The following is a 17932-nucleotide window of genomic DNA, read 5'->3' as shown; positions in this document are numbered from 1 at the left end:
CATTTCGGGTAATAGCACTGCAGAGGTATGGGTATTTCAACTACATATATTTTATATTGTGGATTCAATATCATAACTCTGAATTCATAAAATTTACCATCCAAAAACACATTTTAAATTTTCAAATCAGAATTTTAATAATATAAACGTATATTGATTTGACCAAAAAAAAAACGTATATTGATTTTGCAGAAATTGCAATGATGATGATGGGTTTGAGATTTTTTGAGTCACAAACAATGACCCATATGGAGTATTAAATAGTTGGACCGTAAAAGAAAACAAATTTTGTTATTAATGGGCTTTAAATATAATTGAGAGGCGTTATCCTCACGCGACCCCAACTAAAACAACCAACAAAGTCCGGTAACGGTAACGGAACCCAGACCTCTGTCAAAAGAGTGAAAGACTACAATCCAACATGTTTTTTTCATTTGTTTGATTTTTCGGTTTTTTTTTTTTTTTTTTTTTTTTTTTCTGTAGGTGTGGATCAGTTCAATTGTTTTTTTTCTTTAATCTTCTTAAATTTGATAACTGTATGTCCATCTTAAAATATTTTTTAATTTTGGAAAAAAAAAAAAACACACACAACACAAAAGAAACATGAAAGAAGTGAATGGTGGCGTGAAAGAGAAGCATCAGGCGGTGGTCCCGAAGCTTAGCTGCACTAACGACACATAGTCCCATCACGTGCCTCCCACGCGCATTACTAATCTCCACCGTCCATATTGATGACTTTCAATACTTGGAAGACTCGAATCAACGGTCAGAAAACAGATATCAAGTAAAGCTAAAATAACACGAAACACATTGCTCCTTTAAAAAATAAATCACAAATAACACGATGATACTTAGCGTGCGGATTAGTGAACAATCGAGTATTACCAGCTTAAAGCCTGTTTTATGTTTTCTTTTCTTCTCTTTAAACAAATAAATACAGTATTAAAGCTGTATGTAAATAATGTTTCATCACTTTGGTCCCCAAGACAGAACAAAAACATAAGTCCTTCAGAATTTTTCCTGACCCCTCAATGCTTTTTTCTATTACTATTTTGTTTATATCCTTAATTTTAATTTCCTTTTTAATAACAAATCTCTTGATCCAAGAGTTCACGTTTACTTGTAACAGAAGTCTTTGTAATTATAGTACCAAAAATCTCGTCTTTCTTTACGCTATCTCTCTCTCTCTCTCTCTTTATCAAATGAAAAATGTCATCCTTCCAAAACTCTCACATTGATTTGGAAATTATTTCCGGCGACCGTCATTACCGTCGGAGTGACGTCAGCGGAGAAGAAGACAGTTCTTCTTGTGATTACGACTACGATTTCCACTCGGCTGTTCGTAGCTTTTGCGGCGAGTTTGAGACTGCTGATGACGATGACTTGGGTGGTGAAACATATTCCGATTCAGAAGCCTCTCGATCAGCCGGAGGGTCTCCAGAGAAAGATTGCAGGATTTGCCACTTGGGTTTAGAGAGCAATCGCCATGAATGTGGGGATCCAATGGTTCTTGGATGTTCTTGTAAAGATGATTTGGGTTATGTTCATAAGCAATGTGCCGATACTTGGTTCAAGATCAAGGGTAATAAGTAAGCAAACAAACCAATGTGAATTATTTTTGGAACTTTTGTTGGATTATTATTGATACGTGTAATTTTTTCAGGACTTGCGAGATTTGTCGTTGCATAGCTCAAAACTTCTCTAAAGTTGCCAATGAGATTGATCAAACATTAACAACGGTTGAAACCAATGTGGATGACGTGGAAGCTGGTAACATATCAACCGTGGTGGCTACAAGTGATTCCGATGACCGGAGATTCTGGAGAGGAAATAGATTCCTTAATTTCCTTTTAACATGTATGGTTTGTGCATTTGTAATCTCATGGTTCTTTCACTTTAACTTGCCTTCACAACAATGAGAATTAAAAATACTCTGTTTTTTCTTTCTTCTCAAATCTCATTTCTTTTGCTTTGTGTGGCATTTGATTCCTGTTTTTAGCTTTTTGCACGAGTGCAATCATATCAAACAATTGGATCAACATTTACAAAAGAAAAAATAATAACATTCATAATTGAATAAAAAAATCTGAATGGGTACACACTTGTTCACATTGGCATGTACATGTTTTTGTGTGTATTCATTCATAATTTCTCAAAAGTGAGTATTTTTTTTTCAAACAAAACTCTAATAAGCCTCAAGAGCAGAACCATGTCTAAGTGCTTCTTTAGCTTCAGCTTCCATCTCGAGCTTGAAGAGACAAGCCGCTTGTAAGTAAAGAGGGATTGGCCATTCCGGTGAAGCTACTTGCGCTTGCATCGCATCGCTTAGAGCCTCGCTGAACATTTCAGTCATTAGGTAACAAAGACACCTTCTTGCCAATACTGTTGGTGACACCGTAGGAGCTCCACTCATGAACTACAAAATAATGAAGAATGAGCCATGTCCTTTTTTTTTTTGTACTTGCTGATGATGTAGTATTTATATGTGTGTACCTCTGTGTAGAATTCAATGGCGGTATCAAAATCTTTGGCACGGAATGCGACATCTCCATGCTTCTTGTAGTCCATATTCTCTTGCATTTCGCCCGTCCACATTTGGAATGAAAACTGTCACATTTATCAGAATCAGCATTCAGCAACATCCAACCCTCAAATTCAGATAATAAGTATGTATATAAAAATATTCAATATACCTCGTTTCCGACCGCATTGTCTTCTTCATACCCGAGCTTCTCTAGTAGTTCGTGTATAGTACTTTGATCCGCTCTCGAACATGCATTTCCAAAAGGAGTCAACTTCAATGACTCTGTTCTAGGTTTAGTCTTTTCAGGCAGATTGTTTGATGGAGGCTGTCAATTAATATGTTTTGATGAGTACCACTAACTAAAATTTTGCATTCTTTTCAAAGACAATTCTTGAGTATATGGAGAGAGTGACACTTACCGAAATGGGTCTTTTGACATTAATAGGCCATAACTTGGCTCGTTTCTGAAGTCTAGAAAGAGTCGCCTTAAGAAACTTTATACCTGGCCTTTCTTCAGGTTCAGTCTTCAAACATATAGAAGCTATGTGTATTAGTTCTGTTCTATCTTCATCAGAGAACTGACCATCCAAAGCTGAATCCATTAGCACCAAATAGTTTTTGCCTCGGAACAAATCAAGTGCCTGCACAGAGTTAATACCACGTTAACATATATAAAAGCTAAGAATCAGTCCAAAATGCAACTAAGTATGCCACTTTTGTTACATGGTTTGGAGGAATATGTCTGCCGCTCATAAGATCCAATAACAAGGTTCCAAAGCTAAATGTGACGCTCTCCGGTATCAAAGTACCTGAACAAAGTTATTGTAGAAACGAACGAACTTCTATGCATGAGATTATTCAGCTGTACTCTTATTGAAACACATACACATGAAAAGGTTGTTATGGTACCTAAGCGCAAATATTCAGGAGGAGCAAAAGCTAAGTTGGTGCTATAATTTTTCCCTTCATGGCTATTCTTCATGAGACCAAAGCAAGAAAGCTTAGGATTCCCTCTCTGTCATTCAACCACTTTTGATGTTAAAAACTTGGTTGTTTTTGTTTGCAGATCAAGAAAAACACACAAATCAAAGAAAATAGAGTTAAGCATCCATTACCTTATCAAACATAACCCTGTAAGGATTAAGATCATGGTATAAATCGATTCCTTTATCATTACAATACTCCAAGGCTCTTGCGGTATGCAGGGCAACTTTTAACCTCATTTCCCATTTCATCGGTCTTTTCTCCCCTGAAACACACAGTCTTCTTAATCAAATGTGAAACTCCATCAATCAAAGAGATAAAAAAAAGAAGAGATTTTTTAGTTTACAGTGAAAAAGATGTTTTGCTAATGTTCCATTAGGCATGTACTCGGCAACAAGCAACCTCTCGTTATCATCATAACAACAACCGATCAAATTCGCTAAATGGTCACTCCTCAATCTCCCAACAGCTTGTGCTTCATTCTGAAACAAACAAACAAAAAGTCCACCACCACCATATCCTTATAAGATATCAAAAAACTTCTCAAGAAAAAACAAAAAGATCCAAAACCAAAATCATTAAAAGGATCACAAAGAGAGACGAACGATGAATTCGAAAGGATCAGGCCAAGAAAGTCTTTGAAACCGTTTGACGGCGATCCGACGACCGTCGCCGAGCTTTCCTTTGTAGACGATGTTTGGTACGGAATCGTTGTGCTCTGAAACGATGTTTCCGGAGGAGAAACCGTCGGTGGCGATTCTAAGCTGCTCGAAACTGAACTCTCGGAATATCAAAGGATAATGTCCCCCGCCGTCGTCGTCATCGTCTCTGACGTTTTCGAGATCGTTGATGACCGTTGATGAAATCGACGGTGAAGAAGATGATCGGCACCAAGACTTGAAGCAAATGCATCCCATTACCGCCGGCGATATAAATATAATAATGCTCAGTCTCCCGCCTCCAAAATTTTCCTCTGTTTTTTTATTTTATTTTTCTTAGTCTGAAAACAGAATTCAAATAGTACTTATTAGCATGTTTTGGGATGAAAAATTATTAATAAAAGAGATATATGTTTGGTCATGAATCATGCTTTCCTAAGCTATAATATTAATAATATCGAATACAATAGTTGTTTTTTTCTTTTTTTGACGTCATAGTTTTAATTGTTAATTTTAACACTATTTTAGAAATAGTTACAGTCCATTTTTTTTTGTGTGTTCATGATTCAATATTAATATATCTGGAATCTTTTAGTTTCTAGTTGTATTTTTTTTTTTTTTTTGTGGATACACTTTCGTTAACTCATGTTCAAGATGAAAACGGAGCCCAACAAACTAAAGCCCAATCATAAACCTAATAGTCTAATACAAAATACAGCAAAGCACAAAATATGTCAAAAAGGTATACGTAGTGGATACGTGTTAATTTAGGAAGTTGGGGTGGAAAAAATAACTGAGTCACGTCGCCTTCTACCGGAGCTGAGTCTCCGATCAGATCCAAAAAATTCCGGCCAAAAATTCATCTTTTTCGCTATAGGGATCCATCGATCTTCAGCTTTTTGCCCCGAATCTCACCACTTTCCTTCTGCATCTTACTCCGAGTGTTAAGAAACAAAAGGCCCCATGAATCCTCAGATCTGTGAAACACCAGAAAACGGGAAATGGCTAGATGTCAGATTAGTCGCAAAACTTTGCTCTCCTAAACTGCTCTTCACCCTCCACAAAATTCCTCCCATCACGATTCCCAAACATTAAAAGAAACCATCATACACAGCCAATTACGGCCACTAGGAATGGTATGAGGATTTACTCTCCTCTTGCTTGGAATCGAGCAATCTGATGATCTAAAACTTATGAATCACCACTCGGCTTTGATCTCTTTAACTTGAAAGAAATCTACTTGGCTCTGCAAAAGGAAAAGAAAACACAAAACTTAGCCATAAGGGCTAAGAAGAACTCGCATCTAAGCGAGAAATATAAACCAGACTTAGCTGGAAACAAAAAACAGACGACAAAAGTCGTCGGAATAATATACAATTGCTTTCTCTCTCTAAAAGATTTGAGAGAGAGAGAAGAGAGAGAAAGCTAACTAGTAGTATTTTTTAGTCCTGGGCGAACGGTTCGAACCGAACAAACCGACCCAAGAAACCCGACGAATTCGGTTCTCGGCACCGAGTACAGACAGGAGCTGCAACCGATCGGCGAGAATGTTTTGCAATTTCGGAAGTCGGGTCGGGTCGGATCGGTAATCGGATACCGATCGGTTTTACCTAAACCGAGATTATGTTTGGTTCCCTTTATAAAGCTAATGAGTTACTAACCTTATCTAATAATCGTGCCTCTTTGTTTCTCCGCCTCCGTCTCTTGTTAAAGCGAGCAAAGTTCTCATTTTCCCGACATAATCAAATAGTCAGTAAGCAAAGATCATCTCGTTTCTTCTCCTTCATCAATTCTTCATCTTCTACAATCTCTTTTATTTTCTGAAACCTCTGTTGTTGTGAAAGACTTGGGTTTCAATCCATATAAGAGAATTTGTTAGAGGTAAATCTCTTCTTCTTTCTCCTTAATCGTTTTTTCGTTTGTTTCTTTTCTGTATAATTTCTTTCTTAGTCTTTATCAGCTCAGATTTTGAAGTTTAAACCCTTAACCCTAAAATTCTCCAAATTGATTTGGAGAATTTTAGGGTTAAGGGTTTAAACTTCAAAATCTGAAATTAAGATGACTTAATCTGGGTTTTGTGCTTTGTTTACTGTTCTTATTTGTTTATGTGTATCTATTAGTATTAGTACTAGTATCTATTGTAGCATTTTAGGTTTTAAGGATTGTTTTCAAACTTCCAAATGAGAGTTGATCGATTCTTCTTATGGTTTTGTAATTTGTTTATGCTCCATGTATTGTGTAGCTGTCTAAGTGTAGCAATTTAGTGTTAGGGTTTATTTTAGAGTTTCTAAACTTCAAAATCAGAGATATGTCAAATGTTTTGTACTTTGATTATTGTCGTGTCTTGTATGTGTATTATATAGACAACTATTATTGTCATTACTCTTTGCCATGAGGTACTTTGATTACTCTTTGCCACGACAACACAAGACTAATACAAAAACAACACAACTATAATACACATACAAAACCATTATTGTCGTGTCTTGTATGTGTATTATAGTTGTGTTGTTTTTGTATTAGTCTTGTGTTGACTGTTATGTCTTGTTTTTGTATTATTCTTGTGTTGCTTGTTATGTCTTTGTCTATTATATTTGTGATAACCCAGTTTTGTGTAACTTTTGTAGATGTCTGAAGAACACCATGAGAAAGACCCGCTGCTTGAACCTGAGGTTACTGAAGAGGTTGAAACTGGAAAGACGTGTAAAGCACCAGCATCTGCTTCTGCTAAGCCACCAAGACCACATAAGAAGTATTCTAAAAGATCTGTTGTATGGCAGCATTTTCTGCAAAGGGATGACGAACCCACAAATAACTGTAAGTACTGTGGTCAAGAGATGAATTGCGATTCAAAAACCATTGGCACTAGTCCGATGTTAGGCCACTTAAAAATCTGCAAGCAGTACAAGGATTATGATGACAAGGAAAAATAGAAGGTTCTAAGTGGTGATAGTGCTGGGAATTTGAAGGTTATCAAGTTTGATCCGCAGGTATTTAGAAGATCAGTTAATGAGATGGTTGTGGTAAATGAGTTGCCATTCTCCTTTGTCGAATCTGAGGGCTGGAAACGCTTTTGTTTCAATGTCTTGCCTCTCTACAAGACATTTTCTAGGAGGAGTTGTACAAGAGATATAGTTGGAATCTATCTTCAAGAGAAAGCTGCTCTGAAGAATCTGTTTGGTGTTGAGAAACAACGGGTTTTGCTGACTACAGACATATGGACAAGTCCTGTAATCTCTTACAACTACATGGTGATCACAGCTCATTGGATCAATGCTCAGTGGGAGATGCAGAAGAGGATTCTCAGCTTTAAGGTCATCACAGACCACAAAGGTGACACCATTGCAGGGCAACTGTTGGATTGCTTAGAAGAATGGGGTATTGAGAAGGTTTTTACAGTGACAGTTGATAATGCAAAGAGTAATGACAAGACGCTGGATACTTTGAAAGATGAGTTAAGGTTGAGAGGAGGAGAAGCAATAGTTACTAATGGGGATTTCTTACATATGCGTTGTTGTGCTCACATTCTCAATTTGATTGTTGGAAATGGTTTCAAAGAGTCAAATCCTAGTATTGTTGCGATCAGGAATGCAATCAAGTATGTGAGGTCATCTTTCAGTAGGCTTAGGTCTTTTGCCATGAGGTGTAAAACAGGAAAAGTCAATAGAGGTAGCTTGCCATTAGATGTTATAACACGCTGGAACTATACTTATCTAATGTTAAATTCTGCTTTGAAGTTGAGGGTTGCTTTTGAGAAGATGGAGGCTGAAGACAAACTCTATTGTGATTATTTTGAGGAAATAGAGGAGAAGAGTAAGAAAAAGAGAGTTGGACCACCAACCGATTCTGACTGGGAGGAAGTTTCAAGGTTGGTGAAGTTCCTAAAAATCTTCTACAAGTGTACTTTGATCTTCTCAGCTTCTAAGTCAGTCACTTCTACACTATGTTATAGTAAAATTGTGGACATCGAAAGGAGTCTCATTGCTAAGTGTGGCAGCTCTGAAACCTTGATCCGAAAGCAAGCTCATACAATGAGAGATAAGTTTGAGAAATACTGGGATGGATTGCATCACATGAATCCTTTAGTCATTATGGCTAGTATCTTTGATCCTCGCAATAAGATGAAGTTTGCTTCCCTCTGCTTCGATCAGCTATATGGTAAGGACACCATAGAGAGTAAGCAACTTGAATCTAAAGTTTCAAATGCAATGAAGAAGTTGTATGAGGATTACAGTTCCAGGCTGAGTCAGGCAGTACACGATGAAGCTCCTTCACAATCTGACTCGATTGCCATGTCTGAGTTGTCAGATGATGAAGATTGTGAGCGGATGGACACACTTTACAGTCAAATGGTTGACTTAAGGAGAACTGAAGATGGCTGCAGTGAGTTGCAGGTCTATTTGTCTGAAAAATCGGAGGTCAGAGTAGAAAATAGTTTGGAGTTGCCTTATGATGTTCTCAGCTGGTGGAGGTGCAATAGCTTAAAGTTTTTGATCTTGTCAGAACTTGCTAGAGATGTTCTAGTAGTTCAAGTCTCATTTATGGCATCTGAATCCGCTTTTAGTACAAGTGGCAGAGTGTTGGATCCTTATATGAGTTCTTTAACTCTTTTCATGGTTGAGGTTTTGATATGCACCCAACAATGGTTAAGGTGTTCATATAAATCAGAAGCACAAGTAGCAAACTTGGTGCAAATGTTGGAAGAAGTTGAATTTCTTGAATCTCTTGGTAAGTACTAAATAGAATTAAGTCATTTCTTCTGTTTTTTAGTTTTATAAATCTCTTATATACTTATGATTTTGTTTTATTGTGTAGATGAAAGGAACTCAACGGTAGCTCCAACATGATTCATCATAATTGGAGATTGGTATGTTTTCTTTACTTTTGCCTTGCATTGTTAATAGCTTTAGATTATCAAAGTGCAAACGATTAACAATCTAAACTAAACCTTACCAAACTATCTAAGTCTCTGTTATTGTTTGCGATTCTGTATAAATCAGAGATTGTTAAGTTTTTGTTTCATTTGTGTTATCAGATTTATTAACTCTTTGTTATGGTTTTTTAATTTTCATTATGCACAGGTAGGTAGAGGCTGCTTCTTTTGACTTTTTTTGATGCAGATAAGCAAAGCCTTATTAACAATGGACTGGTATAGTACTAACTTCATCTAAGCTGCTCTTTTGACTACTTTTGGATGTGGAGTTGCATGCTGTGGTGTAACAACTAATGAGAAACAACTTTGCTTAACTACTTAAGTGTTTCATGGTTATGTAATGATTTTTTGGTACTTTGCTAGCTTAAACTTGATGCAATGCTAGCTCATCAGCTTATGTAATGGTCTGTAATGGTTACCAGATGTAAGACAATGAATTGTCTCGTATTTGTGCTTGTTTTTCTTTTTATTAGGTAATTTCGGGTGAAATAACCCGAAATATGAAAACTATCGGTTACTTACGGAAGACATATAATCAATAACCGACCCATTTAACCCGAGTACCGACCGACCCGAACCAAAATCTATTTCGGTTTAATTCGGTCAGATTTTTTCAAATCCGAATTTTGCCAAAACCGAAAGACCCGACCCGAAAAACCCGAGTTTACCGTTTGCCCAGGACTAGTATTTTTTATTTTATAGTAGTTAATGGGACGCTCGTTTCGGGAATATTTCTTTAAACAAATAAAATTATAATAAAAAAGGATGGGGTATAAGTATGCTTTGGACCTAAATGGGCTATATAATATAAATTCTGTAAACTGTCATTTAAAGCCCAATTTCGATCATAGCAACCGTAACTCAAAAACATGGCCATGGATGGCATCAAGTCATCTCAATTCTCAACTACTCAATCATTTAGCGACGTCTTTTGTGTTGCATATTGCTGACCATATCAATACTACTAGTTACGTTCTATATTAGATTACTAGATGATAACTGGAAAATGAAATGTTAATTATATTTGGTGAAATTATGTTACCGAAACTAAAATGCGCATAAATGATACGTAAACGACTTAAACAGATACTAAAAAGATTTAAAAAAAAAACTTCGAGACGGTAGTTAAAGATGGGTCAAAGATGATTTTATTGTTGGGTCGAAGACATTGATCAAAAATGCCATTGCCATTAAGTTATTAATTTTACTGCAATATGTTAATCTTAAGTTCTAACTAATCACGCACAAATAACATTTTTCCCATTTTTAATATTAGCAAGTTGATCTCGTCAATTCAGAGATCTAGACTGTACGATTACACCAAACAACATAATAGTCTTTGTGTGATTAATCACTAAAATATTATTATAACATAATAGTCTTTGTGTGATTAATCACTAAAATATCGTTGTTTTGAGGTTCAGTAATCAGTATATATATATATTTTTTTCGTTTTATTGTTGCCACTTGTTTGCTGTATTGTATTCTACATCATGCTATTGCCTAAACTCACTTACGATCTACAAAACAAATGGAACATTACGTAAATATTTCATGAATCTATTATCTAGTGAGTGGTAAGTGTATTCTCTGTGATTTTGACTTCTTTTTTTTTTTTTTTCCACGAGACAAAACAAGAAGGACAAGTTGGGCAATTATGACGAGACTAAATCAACCATATTAGATACTCTGTTTGTGTCCTGAGTTTAGACTCTACTAACAGGAGATAGAGGCGGAGCCAAAGGAGATGAAGCTTTTACGGTGGTTTTTGCCTCGGCAGCACATGTTATGACCGTCACGCACACAAAAAAAGCTTGCAACGGTGATACAAACGAACCAAACTCCACACTGTAGATCCCTGTCTTCAGCTCCGTCATCGCCAAAGCCGGACCTGACTCTTGTTCGTTCACTTCCTGCAATGTTAAAAGACTACTTTTAAGAACACGATATAAACAAAAAAAACAACAACCCGTAATAGAAACACAAAGAAAGATACACAGATTTACATGGTTATTTGAGACTGTTTTGCTTAGTTATGATTATGTTACCTGATCGAACAGTTTGAAGCCTTGGTTGAACTCATGGAGGGGTGATTTGTTAGAGAGGACATGGAGTTTACATCCAACATCCCAGCCACCGCAGTCGCATACCCCTCCAGATCTCCACCGGCTAATCAACGGTGATGGTGCTCCTTTCTCCGGGAAAGTGTGAACGCCACCTGGAATGATCACACTAGTTTCGCCGAGGCCGATACAGTTTTCTTCTACCAGCTTCTTTTTGATCACTACAGCTGCAACCTCTTTTCTCCCTTTTACTTGCTCTGTCTCATCAAACAGAACAGATTCTCTGATGATAGAAGATATGTTTTTCAAGTTCTGCTCAGTTATATCTGAGCTCATGGGGTTGCTCAGCCGCATTTGACCGATTACATTGTAGACAAACCCACAGTGTTTCTCTTTGTGTCCATGTATTAGCCAGCTTCCGCTTTTTTTCTTCTTGACTTCATTAACAGAGTAGAATGTACAGTACTGAACAGAATCATCTTTGAGCGATGAGCTTTTCATTGAACCCCCAAGAATGCTCCTGGTGTTGCTGTTGTTATCATCGACCACAAACTGAAACAGAGGTACACCGTTTCTGATCGTTAGCTGAAAAAGAGCTCTGGTTCTCGATGTGTCGCTCTTGGTTGGGTTTGAATTGGAAGAACTCGATCTTGCTTTCGCTGAAAGAACATTCTCAGAGCCTTTGGGTTTCCGTAAAGGGTCAAGAAGCGGTCTTAGAGGACTAACTCGAGATGATCTGCAATGAGTGTTCTGGTTCTCCGAGTTACTTGACTGAGATGGACAAACAGAACCATCGAATCTCATTGAGCTAGACTTGATGGTATCCTCAGAAGAAGTCAAAGGTTGGACAGCTGAATCCTCTTTCACGCTGAAACTTCTGCTGAGACGACCAAAGCTAAAACTAAACCGCTTGCTTGGTGAATGGTGTCTCTCCTTTCTGGATTCAACTTCACGTATTTCTTGATCAAATATCCTCGAAGCTGTCTTTGAATGCCTTCTCCCACCAAACCGTTCCTTTTTACCTGAATGATCAGTACCAAGAGGCAACATCACATCTTCAGAATATCTCTCTAGGTCGATAGAGAGTGGACAGGAACGAGGTGTTTGAGATCTCAATCCTAAAGAGCTATTGAAACCGTTAGCTTCCCTTGCTACCCTACTCGTGTTATCATCCAGTGACTGAGGCTCACTGGAAAGAGTGCTTCGGGACTGTCTTCTTGAACGAAGGAGAAAAATGTCGCTGTACTCCTGCTTTTCAGTAGTAAGACCAGCTTTCGAATCGCCAATGATCCTCTTCTCAACACAATATTTTCCACTTTCTCTTGCTTCTTGTGCATGTCTCTCCCCTGGTATCTTCTGAGTATCCTTCTTATTCATGGCCAGTGATCCCACAGAGTTTCCCATTTTTGACAACAAACCTGAAGTGGATTCCAGATTTGAATGCGATCTTCTGCTCTTCCTCTGTTCCACTCCTTTGTGATATCTACTAGAAGGCTTATTGATACAAGTTTCTGCTATTTCCTGCTTATTTAATGAATCCCTAGAAGCCAACTCAGGTCCCAAAGAGTGTTGAAGATCCCGGGACGCTTTAACTTTACCGAGATTTGAAAAAGTGGGGAACTGGTCATCAATCTTATACCTACGAGATTCATTGGGAACAACTACTCCTGAAGTAGAAGCAATACTACTACTAGACACATGTCTCTCACTTTTCCCACTAGATCTTTCAGCTCGACCACGCTTCCATGTCTCTAGACGTTCCCAATCCAAGACTCCAACATTCAAAACATTACTCTGTGGTACGCTTTCTTCACCTCTGTCTATACGTTGGAGATAACCTGGCAACTTGGACATATATTTAACAAGCTCATCATCATTGTGTTCCAAACTCTCATTGACACATTCCTTTCCACGATTACGGCTTGAAGGTTTCGTTCTGACACGAATCTCGCTGCTTGTGCCACTTGTTTGACACTCTTCCTTTAACGTTCCTCCTTTATTTAACCTCGCATCCGTCATCTCTGACGCTCTTAGACTCTGTTTCAGAACATCTCTAAGCTCAGTTCTTGTAGCCATTATTCATCTACAAAAAAAAAAAAAAAAAAAGCAATGAAACTTATCTTCATTAAAACAAATATATCAATTAAACAAAAAAAAAAAGGGAGAAACTTTAACTTTTATATAACTCATTCTGTCTCATTCTCAACTCTGGGATTTATCCATAAACTAACTAAATCACGAGAAACTCGGATTACTACTCATTCTCTCATTGAGGAGAAGTCCACAATGTATAAAGACTAAATCTTTGATTTCAATCTCGAGAAGAAACCCTAATCTAAATCTTTTTTTTCTTCTAACCAACGCAGCATTCTCAGTAACACTCTTTAACATTCTCCCAGGGAAAGAAACAAAAAGATTGAGGAAAGAAACATTACCATTACGAGAATAACACAATAATTTTATTCGTAAAATCGCAAACTGGAGTTGGTGGTGGTGGTGGCTAATATCGTCGGAGAGAAGAAAACAAAATTTTTATTAATGTGGAGGAGCAAAAAGAAAGAAGAAGGGGACAACGTGGAGTAGAAGCAAAATCGGAAAAAACATAAACCACAGAAATCAAGATTCAATCTTATTCAGATTTAAACGTCAATCGAGAAAGTTTAAGACTAGTGATCGATCAAAGAGAGAGAGAGAGAGCAAGGAATCGAAGAAGAAAGGAGTTTGCGCATAGAATCTTCCTTGCGCCGCTTACGAGTAATAAGACCAAGAAGAAATACTAATAAAAAAAAAAAAAAAGAGAAAGAGACAGAGAGACCTTCGTGTAAGAAATCGTACGGTCGAGATTAATAAGCGTTTTAGGATCGTGTGGTTCGTATGAATTAAAGGCCCATTAAGGAAGACTTCACTTCCGTTTTGTTTTCTCTCTCTTTTCTTCGCTCTCGCATCCCCAAAAAAAGAAAAGCAGAGTTTTTAAACGAGACATACCGACGTCATCACGCATAATTTTTTCTTATCTTTTTCACTTTTTTTTTAATCTCCCGATTTTTGCATATCTTCATTATTTGTCCGTTACAGCTTTACAAATGTTCAATCAGTTTCGCAATTTATAATTTATATATATGTGATCACAGAAAACTATTATCTGTATTTAAGCTCCTTTACAAAAACTCTTAAAAGTGTTTATAGAGATGTTAATCTCGGCTTGATTATGAGGTTTATTATATTCTAGAATCAAATCAAAATGACATTATTACTAAACTTTTCTGGTTGTATTTTCTTTTGCACATGTATGCCACCCACAATTTTACATGTCATAAGGTTTCATGGATAACATCATTATCATTATCATATCAAAAACCAATAATGTTTAATTTGCATGAGGAGACTGTTATTTGTTTGACTAAAATATAAAGTAATACATGTTATTATTATTTTTGTTTCAATAAAGCATAAGAACTCTACTTTTTTTACCTTTTTCTTTTCTCCTAACATTTTATGATAGCACGTCGTAAACTTAATGTATTATGTAGATCTTTTTTTTTTTTTTTGACTAAAAAGACAAAGTTATACTGCGATTTGCTTATAACAAATACACCTTCAACACATTTTAAACATTAGAATTTAGAATCTCTTATACGTGTTTAAGAATTTGTAAAGTACATCGGCCAAAAGGAAAATTAAAGGTTACTGGTTACTCAATGAATCTCGATATTAGGATTTAAGAACATGCTTTATGGTCCAAATCCAATGTTTTCAAGCAGCCAATATATACATCTTATTTACCTCTTTTTTAGACAACTTTCTATTAGATATATGAATTTCTACTGCAAAGTTTTCGGATTCAACTCAAGTGCAAGTTGCTGAGGTTACATGTGAAGTGTACGTATAATTATTTAGCATAAGATGATGATGATTCAGCAAGGTGATTGATCAATAAATGTGACTTTACACATGGCTTAATTGGATTCTATATTAGAAAAATCTAGAGGAAAAGGGGTATCGATATACTTTCAAAATTTGTAATACTCATATTTTCTTGTCACCAATCAATTATTCATAGAACACGTACATAATAATGTCACAAACAGTAACGTTATCATCACTGTCATCTTTATAAAAGGAAACAGATTATAATTCTATTTTAAGGAAATAATTGGTTTTGCAATTTTACATTGATAATGAAATGTTTATACGGGAAGCAATAATGTTTCAAGTTTCAACAAAACAAGTCTCCCAATATGCTCGATGTCAGGTTTTGTCCGGGTCAAACTCTGTAATAGGTTTGCACTAGAGAACAAAGTTTGTTACATATCTTCAAGATTTATTATTAGTGATTCTCAAAGTAGTAATTTTTTAATCAAGCTTTTTGACATTTAGTACCTTTTTTAATCTTTTTAGAAGGATAAAGACAACACCAAGTCATTCTGTTTTGGCAATATCCCCTTGCTTAGCTGCATGTAATTAAACAAAAAGAAAAAAAAGTTGGTCTCACTATATCTATGCAAATTATGCATCATCTAATTACTGAATTATATGGGCCATAATTGCATACTATTAGGCCCATGGATGACAGCCCAGTGAAATTATGAATTCAAACGCAATCCATAACTATACAAATAATGAAAACCTCAAAAGGGGTTTGCTTCGGTCCATGAGTGAAGCGGTATGCACCAAGGTAATTCTTTTTTTTTTTGGACAAAACACCAAGGTAATTCTTATTTGAAAATTTTCGTTTATTATTTTTACATTGAGTTTGCTTATTCAAAATCCCTAAATTTTTTGGTGCATTGAGCCATAAAACAAACAAAAAGATAACTTAGTTTGTAGCTCAAGGAAATGAGATGTTTCTTTTAAGAACTTTTGATTATGCATATTGGGGTAGTGTAAGTTGAAAGTCATGTTCTTGTTAAATATAATGATATAGCGTAAGGAGAAATTAAAAGTTGATGAAACGTTTGTAAGAGTAGAATGAGTAGATACTATTCTTTAATTTATATTATTCTAGGCTTTCTTGAGCTGCAATATAACCATCATTTTAGTATTATGTAAGACTCAAAACTCTCGAAGTGATTATAGAACACACAAAATCATGATATTTTATTTGTTCAAGCATTATTCAAATATTTAGTTACTTTTGTCATCGTGTTGCGTTTGTTAGACAAAAGGTTGAACACTTTCGTCCTTATTTTTAGGGTTGCTTTGTAAGGGAAACAACGATGTAGAATACGACAACTGATATAGAACAAAGAGACAAACCACTAAGTTGTTTGAATTGCTCGACACATCTACATACAATTACGACGTTACGTTATTGGGAAATACCATATATTCCAAATTTCCAACTAAGAAACGAAAAACGGCCAATTTTCCCCTAAACTTAATTGCTTTATCGTATTCATACACAGATTTTTGGAATGTACTTAAAACTATATGAACTTAACTAAAATTTGAATTTTCCACATGAACTATTGAAATCAAGCCAAAACCAACAAATCGAGTAACGGTGTTACTGTTCCGTTAATATATGATGATTGGATGCCACACTGGACCTTAAACGACGTCGTTTTTATTGTTTTAAGAAAAAATTGAAGTAAAATAAATTTCAAAAACTCAAGGATCGAACCATAACGCACGTAAGCAGGCGATTTAGCAGCTGAACTATAGTAACAAATAGTACAATTGCAAACGAGTATACGTATATAGATTTACGATGCAAATTAAAAAACTAAGAAAAATAAAAGCTTATCCTTTCTTCTCCTCTGATCTTCGTTTTCCTGTTTCTACACACTTCTTTCGCCGCGTCTTCAACAATTGGGATATTTATGACGATTAATTTTTCTTAATTTCAAATTAGGATGTCATATATGAACTGCAGAGGTTAATTTCAAATTAGGATGTCAAGAACTGAGATATTTATCACCCAATTCAAGTTACAAATTTTTTTTTATATAAAATCAAGTTCAGCTATTAAGGATCGGATTTTATACATGATTTTAATTAATTTTGATCAAAACTAACAAAAATATCCCAATTCTTGATCCAATCAATGAAAAATCAACATTCACAGTCGCAATGTTATCGGAGAAGAGAAAACAAAATCAGAGAAAAGGGTTACCTTTTCTTTAATAATTTTTGCGTTGTCTTAAATATATATGTTTATCCATTTCATATTTAACGAAAAGTTACGGTAGTTCAGCTGGTTTTATGGTTCGTACTTCGTCGTGAGTATTAGAGGTCGGGGGTTCAACTGCGTATTCTGTACATACTGATTTTTTATTTTTTTCTTAAAACAATAAAACGACGTCGTTTAAGGGTCTAGTGTGGCATCCAGTCATCATATATTAAAGGAACAGTAACACCGTTACTCGATTTGATTGTTGTGGCTTGATTTCGATAGTTCATGTGGAAAATTCAAAATTTTAATTAAGTTCATATAGTTTTAGGCACACTCTAAAGATCTGTGTATGAATATGATAAAGCAACTAAGTTCAGGGAGAATTGGCCGTTTTCCCACTAAGGAAGGCCATATCTTATATATTCGAAAAGAAAATTGTTTAATTGAAAAACTATATGGAAGAAACAAGAAAACTGAGCAATATTTTGCCAAACATATGATATGCAAACAAGAAGAAAGCTATGGGATTTCTGAAAATGTTAACATCTTTCGCATGATATTTTTTTTTTTGCTAACATGCAAATATCATAATAATGAAGAGTTGGTTTTACAACCTTTACATTGGTTTCTTGGCAAAAAAGTAAAACAAGAAAG

At 35.8% G+C, this 17932-nt stretch overlaps 3 protein-coding genes across 4 annotated transcripts; 1 reads left to right on the top strand and 2 right to left on the bottom strand.

The window, feature by feature from the left end:
- The first annotated feature begins 971 nt into the window (after window positions 1-971).
- On the top strand, window positions 972-1947 carry LOC104708950 (uncharacterized). Of its 2 annotated transcripts, none has more exons than XM_010425608.3 (2): window positions 972-1589; window positions 1664-1947. In XM_010425608.3, exons 1-2 carry the CDS (start codon window positions 1210-1212, stop codon window positions 1917-1919), a joined length of 636 nt encoding a protein of 211 aa, XP_010423910.2. In that variant the 5' UTR covers window positions 972-1209; the 3' UTR covers window positions 1920-1947. The 2 variants fall into 2 exon arrangements, with proteins under 2 accessions (XP_010423910.2, XP_087319170.1); XM_087463044.1 differs by having other exon boundaries at window positions 977-1582.
- Window positions 1948-2041: 94 nt separating this feature from the next.
- On the bottom strand, window positions 2042-4521 carry LOC104708949 (serine/threonine-protein kinase BSK6-like). The gene is made up of 9 exons (XM_010425607.2): window positions 4114-4521; window positions 3855-3990; window positions 3640-3773; window positions 3434-3539; window positions 3248-3333; window positions 2944-3165; window positions 2694-2849; window positions 2494-2607; window positions 2042-2416 (listed from the first exon to the last, which is right to left on the bottom strand). Exons 1-9 carry the CDS (start codon window positions 4423-4425, stop codon window positions 2186-2188), a joined length of 1497 nt encoding a protein of 498 aa, XP_010423909.2. The 5' UTR covers window positions 4426-4521; the 3' UTR covers window positions 2042-2185.
- A 6118-nt stretch (window positions 4522-10639) lies between these two features.
- LOC104768365 (uncharacterized) lies at window positions 10640-14114 on the bottom strand. The gene is made up of 3 exons (XM_010492310.3): window positions 13599-14114; window positions 11149-13246; window positions 10640-11013 (listed from the first exon to the last, which is right to left on the bottom strand). Exons 2-3 carry the CDS (start codon window positions 13237-13239, stop codon window positions 10807-10809), a joined length of 2298 nt encoding a protein of 765 aa, XP_010490612.2. The 5' UTR covers window positions 13240-13246; window positions 13599-14114; the 3' UTR covers window positions 10640-10806.
- Window positions 14115-17932: the final 3818 nt, after the last annotated feature.

The sequence above is a fragment of the Camelina sativa genome, chromosome 8 (assembly GCF_030686135.1).
Source record: "Camelina sativa cultivar CO46 ecotype springtype chromosome 8, ASM3068613v1".
NCBI classification, from domain to species: Eukaryota; Viridiplantae; Streptophyta; class Magnoliopsida; order Brassicales; family Brassicaceae; genus Camelina; species Camelina sativa.
Note: the sequence above shows the minus strand (reverse complement) of the source record. Positions and strands in the feature narration are given on the sequence as shown.